Below are 6,438 nucleotides of genomic sequence, written 5' to 3'. Positions count from 1 at the left end.
CATTAGCACCTCTAGTAATATATTTACTGAGAAAAATGGTGACGTGTTCAATACTTATTTTACCCGCTGTACATACCAACACTGATAAGTGTGCTGCAGTTGTTTCTGCTGTTTGCTTGTTTCTAAAATGAAAAACAAGTTCAAATGATCTCCAGCTAATTCATGGACCGGCTGTCAACCTCTCCTCCATTTGTCCCTCAGCGTGTCAGAGTTCGCCTGCCACATTTCCGGCTGCGGCGCCGTCATCAACTCTTTGGACGACTACGAGCACCACTACAACTCCCTGCACCGGCACGTGTGCTGCTCCTGCCACCGCTCGCTGCCAAGCGCCCGGCTCCTGGACATCCACATCCAGGAGTGGCATGACTCTCTCTTCACCATTCTCGCCCAAAAACAAGACATGGTACGCTCCAGACTCTCGCACTCCGACTTTAGCCCTTTAAAGCTGTGTTTCAGCTGATTTGTTTTGTCCCTTTGCTGTATTTTCCAGTACCTGTGCTTGGTGGAGGGATGTGGACTGAAGTTTAGGACGAGCGTACAAAGGAAAGACCATCTAAAAAGAATTCACAAGTATCCTCCAGACTTCAGATTTGACAAAAACAAAAAGGAGAAAGGGTAATGTTGTCCTGTTTTTTTCACCAGGTGGCACCAAAATACTCGTAGTCGCTCGTTTGATTGCAGCTGAAAGGCAAAAGTAAACAGTGTGTCTGTTAGCAAAATATATCATGAATAACTTGGTGGATTTTAATAAAACTTTCAGGAAGTAATCATTGGATGTACCTCCACAACTGTTTAACTTTTGGAGCCAAGTCAATTCAAAATGGCCACAACAGCTAACTTGTTTTAGTAAGTACAAGAATAGCTATAATTCTATCAGTTTCAGAGATCTTGAGCAAAAATTTGGTGTAGTAGTAGCTGAGAGTCGGTCACAACACATACTTTGTTTTGACCAAATGACAACTATTTTTGTTATTATAGGATGATCTAGTTATAGCATGAAAGGTGGAGGGAATCTGCTGAATCATGTTTAAGCTTCCAGCTGAATGTTCCACAAGTTTGTGTGAACGTGTAAAGATGCACAAGGGTTTGAGTTGCAGCTTTATTAAAATTATAAAGTGTGATGACAGCAGACGTGGTTTTATATTTTCAAATACTGTTTTTTTTTTCTTTTTTTTTAAATAGAGAAGCAAAGAGACAGCAGACAACAGATGCGGCCATGGAGGTGGAAGTGTGCGAGTCCGAGGGTGTTGGAGACGTTTTGTGCCGTGTGCCGTCTGATGATCCTGAGCAGGAGGAATCCATGGAGACGCATGTGTCCGGTGAAGAAGCTGCTGCAGCTCAGGGTTCAGAAACAAACCCAGCTCCTCCAAAACCACAATACTCCTACAGGTTGGTCAGCTCCCAGTCCTTAAAGTCCTTTAACCTTTTGCCAAAAACATCAAAGTCTCATCTTCTTTATGTAAATCATGTGTCGTTTTGTGTCTGGATTCATCTAGAAAAAAAATATGTTTGTTTTCTGACTTTTCCCAAAACATTTACTGTAGATTTTCTTATAAAAAGTGTTTGTGATTTTTTGTTTTCCCCCTCCAGAGTTCCTTCAACTGTGTGCTTCGGTCACGGCTCAGTCCGAGGCTTCAGAGGACGACAAAACAGGAGGAAATGAAACACAYCAGCTGTTTACAGACGACAACATTCTGCCTCTAGAACTCAAACAGCTTCAGTGTATTTAATGACATGAAAAATAAAGTTCCTTTTGTTTTGCACAGCAAATTTGATTTAAACGGTCGTATATTCAGTTGTTAGAGGAGAAGTTTCTGTTTGCGTTATTTCCATCTTGTGACAGATAAAAAGCAGAACTTCGATTTGTTTTATTCCAGTTTCAAATTCACCAGAATGTTTTGACAAGAACACCRGCTGAAGTTTCACCCAACCTAATAATTTTACAAAATATATTTTCAGTCTTTAAAATATACAATCTGCTGTACACAACTGAGTTTTTCAGTCATTTTTTTAACCACTTTGAGCATATAAAAAATAGAAAAGATTTTACATTCTATCATAACAGCGTTAAAAGTTAAACCTGTAAAAGCAGCGGACCTTACAGCAGATTTATCATGAATTTAGACATTCTCTGTTTAATCCAAAATACCTTGCTCAGGGTGATGTCACCAAGCAGCTAATTTTGTATCACGTCCAGTCCATATAAGGTAAAATGTTGGTCCATATTTGAGAATTTCTCTGCAGGAGACAGTTTCACTAAGACTTGTTTGAGATTTATTCTTTTCCAGCTTATAAAAATCTATGATTTATTCAGTTAATTTGTTTATTTTTCCCTTGAGAAATTTTGAAAGAATTTACACAATATAATTGTGGGATTTTTAAAAAAAACGTGATTTGGTTATTGTATATATAAAATCATCATTAGCCCTTAAAAATTATTTTTTGCTCTCAAAATGCCTTTAATAAAAATTGAGGTTTTCTATGAGGGCACAACTCACATTAGTGGTCTCCCATCCCAGTACTAACCAGGTCCACTGCTGCTTAGCTTTCGTGTTCATGGCAGTATGGCTGCTAATTAAAACTAATTAATTCAAATTAGTTAATTTTAATTCTGATGAGTTAACTTTCAATTCATAGACAATTTCAAAAGTTTCTTTTTTCGTGATAATAAAATAATGTCTCAGCTGAAAAAAAAAGACAATGACTGAAAATTTCACCAGAAAAACTTTTTTTTTTTACAAAATGACCTCATGAACAAATAATTTACTATAGCTTTACATAAAAGAAAACGTGTTAGTTTTGTTGAAAATTCCCGTTTTTCCTTCAAGATTTCAACATTTTCAAATGAAATCTGAAATTTTCTTCAAAGTATTTCTGCACATTTGTTTTCTTTTACCTTTCCAAAAATATATGTAGATTTTATCATACAAAATTTAATTWAAAAAAYWMWTTTTTTMTTMMTTTCCCCCCAGTGTTTATTTGCTGCTCTCCTTCCAACGCAGCTTAAAAAGAGTTGATTTTAAGACAAGTAGTACATCCCGTAAGGTCTACTGAAAAGTCCCGGTATCGACAGGACCGGCCCGGGTCCGTTCAGAGCCCCGTAAAGAGCCGGTGCGCCCATGGGTGCGCTCAGAGGGAAGGGGAAGGCGAAGGCCGGGAGCAGCGGCTTGGACGCCAGCTTGATCTTCTCCAGCTCGGCCTCCTGCAGTCTCTTGGCCTTGGCCCGGCGGTTCTGAAACCAGATCTTGACCTGGGTCTCTGTGAGGTTCAGGGAGCTGGAGAACTCGGCTCTCTCCGCGATGGAGAGGTACTGTTTCTGACGGAACTTCCTCTCCAGGGAGAGGAGCTGSGAGGTGGTGAAGGGGGTCCGGGGTTTCCGGTTGTTTTTGTGTTTCCGCAGGTTGCATTGGGCCGGGCTGGGAAGTCCTGGAGGGCAGATGAACGGAAACACATAAATAACTTGTAATAATATATTTTATAAAAAATATTTGTGTGTCTTTGTAAAAAATTTTTTGAGGCAATATAGAGAGAGAACAAACTGATATCTGCTGGTCACGTTTAGGTTATTTAATTAGTAATATTTTTTAAAACTTCACAATCAACGTGTAAAATTAAATCCATTTAATCTCTGTTAAAATAAGCCAYTTAGACAAATTTATTATTCCAGACGACTGTCCTGTTTAACAAAATTAGTCTAAACTTTTTAAATAAAAAGATCATACCTAAACCAGATGGTTATTTTTAAAAAGAAAATATTTTACACCTACTTATAGGTGATGGACCCTGAAGCCAGGCTTCAGTCTCACTAAGCTCCACCGCTTCCAGTTTGGACGCACAGACGCCCCTCGGTGACGCGCACTCCTCCGTCCGGGCGCATCCAGAGCCGGGCTCCGGGGAGTGGAGGCTCCTGCACGAAGGGCTTCTGTCCGACATGAGGGACTCCACGCTGAAAGGAAGATCCGAACTCCTGCTTTTGCATCCTCTGACAGGCGACTCGACGTCCAGCTCTCCGACGGAGGTTCTGTCCTCAGGCGCTGTCTCTCCAGGAGCAGCCGGGGATCCCTGCGCAGGATTCATTACGCACGACTGTGGTGCCATGCAACCAGTTTTCCCTCCGCTCTCCCCGCTGCTTGGGTGTAGTGACTCTCTGGATGAAGAACAGGCTGAGCACCGAGATATTGGCTCCGACTTTGCGCAGCTGTGTGACTTTTACGCACCTCGGCTTTTACGCACGAGCTTGCCTCTCCGCCACCGGTTCTCCTCTGGACTTGTTGCCTGCCAATCAGACTTTAGAAGTGTTCACGTGACTCAGCTGAAGCAGGTTCTGATAGGCTGGGCCCCAGACGTCAGTGTTGTGCTTTATTTACAGGTTTTGACAGATGTAAACTTCTCATCAGAGTCAGATTGAGGCTTTTTTCGTGCATTTCCACCACCTTGGCTATTCTTAAAAACTTAMTGAAGCTAAAAACAAAGCTGACTGAAGCTGAATAAAACAAAATTTTATACATCTGAAAAGGTCTTATGCATTGGAAGAGTTTTCAAATTTGAGTTGCAACCTATAGCGTAAGAACCAATCAAAATTTTGATTGCAGGTGTGATTTACTTTTTAGCAAAAGAGACATCCTTCTATCACAGATGCACTGATTTGTGTCACTTAAGTTTTAAAAAAGGGGAACCAATTAATCGATTTAAAACCAAACCTCTAGCATTCATCTAAGAAGTGCATGTTGCCTTTAATGCCTGAATTTTAGACTAAGATGGTAACTTTTTAAACAGCATCTGTGCAGGATTCAGAATATGTGTTGGGACTCAGTCCCAGCTACTATCACATAAAATCTTAGGTCAATAGATGCAAAGTTGACTGAATTATAGACATTTAATGTGTTTTTTAGGTCACTTAGGCGTGGCAGGAATCTTTAATGGAGGTGGCTTTAAAAGTTAATCAGTRCAAGGATTAATCTCTGAGAATTTCATCATACTCCATTCAGTGATTTGTGAAATATTTTGCTAACAGACAAAACACCTGAACACACAGAAACAGGCCTTTGCTTTTTGGTTTGTTGAGACTATTATTAAAAGAATAAATATGATGCTGAGTGTTGTCGATGTAACAGCTGTGGTTTTGGTGATGCTGGGGCCCGTGTGGGAAGCTGTCATTAAGGACAAGCTGAACAGTAGTGCATTAAAACAATCCCAGCTGAAATTTACTGCAGCCTTTATAGCCTTGAGAATTATTATCACTGTAAATTTTGATCTTGRGGCCTGTAATCTAATTGTCTGTGGTCGTATTTCATCCTGTTGTGTTTTGTTTGTCTCTGATCCTCCTCGACAGACCATAAAGAGTGTCGGTGAAGAGGCTTCAGATTGGTTTTTGTTCTCCGAATCAAGTCAAATCATTTCCAGCGAAACCAAAATATGTGATGTTTTTGTTCTTCTGCCGCTCAGCCCGAAGCACCACACTGACTCCCAGTCTGTCTGTCTGTCTGTCTGTCTGTAGGACAACTGGTTAAATGGAGTTAACCGTTTCTCTCCCTGAGGTATGTTTCTGCTTTGATCCTGCTGAGCCTGGCGCCTGTCTGCTCGGCCTCCCCCCTCCTCTCTCTCTGGGTGACAGTGATAGATAGCTGGGTAACCATACAAGCTTTCAATGACTGTAATTTAGTGCAACATTACATTTCTGCTCCYCAGTATTTCAGTCTCTGTTTGAACAGAGACACAGGGCTGCCTGTAATCTTTTGTTTCCCCTTCTTTGTTTAACAGTGAAGAAGCAAAATTATACTTCCCCCCCATGTTTTCCTTTGAAGAGTGTGTTCATGTTGAAAAGTCCTAATTTGAGGGTTTTTTTTTTTTTTTTGGGGGGGGTGGGGGGGGTGAAATCTATGATATTCAGGGGTACTGTACGGACAATGTTTTTAATTTGAGAATTGTTGTCGAAGATGCAGTTAATTAGAATCCACGATATGTTAACGGAGTCTATTTAATAATGTTGTGCCTGCTATTTGTGGGCTTGCCTGTTAGCAAAATAACTCACAAACTCACTGAACAAATTTTGATAAAACTCGCTGAAAAATATCACTGGATGACCACCTAAAACTGATTGACTTTTGGAGTCAGCCCGATTCAAGATGGCTACCACAGCCAACCGGCCTTGAAAAAACAAAAGTTGTTTTAACTCAGTCAGTTTTAGAAACGTTGACTTCAAATTTGGTGTGGAGGTAGCCGACACTGATCCRCAAAACGTTTTCTGAGCACCAACAGATTGTAAAAGATATTAGTATAAAATATTGTCATTAATATTTGGGAGTCAAATCTGTCTGTCTGTTACCAAAATATTTTATGAATCACTTCATGGATTTTAATGAAACRTTCAGGATATTATTGGAGAATGTGCARCTACAACTGATTAACTTTTGGAGTCAATCCAATTTAATATGGCTG

The 6,438-nt window shown here is 40.3% G+C and overlaps 2 protein-coding genes across 2 annotated transcripts in view; one reads left to right on the top strand and one right to left on the bottom strand.

Annotated features, from left to right (window-relative positions):
• The window catches only part of znf511 (zinc finger protein 511), a 4,797-nt gene extending 3,027 nt beyond the window's left edge, over positions 1-1,770 (top strand). The window contains exons 3-6 of the mRNA XM_014012184.1: positions 202-403; positions 491-615; positions 1,183-1,389; positions 1,591-1,770. Of these exons, the coding sequence (XP_013867638.1) occupies positions 202-403; positions 491-615; positions 1,183-1,389; positions 1,591-1,663 (607 nt within the window). The 3' untranslated portion in view covers positions 1,664-1,770. The remainder of the gene's footprint in view (positions 1-201; positions 404-490; positions 616-1,182; positions 1,390-1,590) is intronic.
• Positions 1,771-2,956: 1,186 nt separating this feature from the next.
• Positions 2,957-4,362, bottom strand: LOC106520280 (homeobox protein MSX-2). Its single transcript, XM_014012299.1, has 2 exons — positions 3,768-4,362; positions 2,957-3,426 (listed from the first exon to the last, which is right to left on the bottom strand). Exons 1-2 carry the CDS (start codon positions 4,096-4,098, stop codon positions 3,020-3,022), a joined length of 738 nt encoding a protein of 245 aa, XP_013867753.1. The 5' UTR covers positions 4,099-4,362; the 3' UTR covers positions 2,957-3,019.
• Positions 4,363-6,438: the final 2,076 nt, after the last annotated feature.

This window comes from Austrofundulus limnaeus, unplaced genomic scaffold, assembly GCF_001266775.1.
Source record: "Austrofundulus limnaeus strain Quisiro unplaced genomic scaffold, Austrofundulus_limnaeus-1.0 Scaffold0, whole genome shotgun sequence".
Taxonomy (NCBI): domain Eukaryota; kingdom Metazoa; phylum Chordata; class Actinopteri; order Cyprinodontiformes; family Rivulidae; genus Austrofundulus; species Austrofundulus limnaeus.
This window is presented reverse-complemented; position numbering and strand designations above follow the sequence as displayed.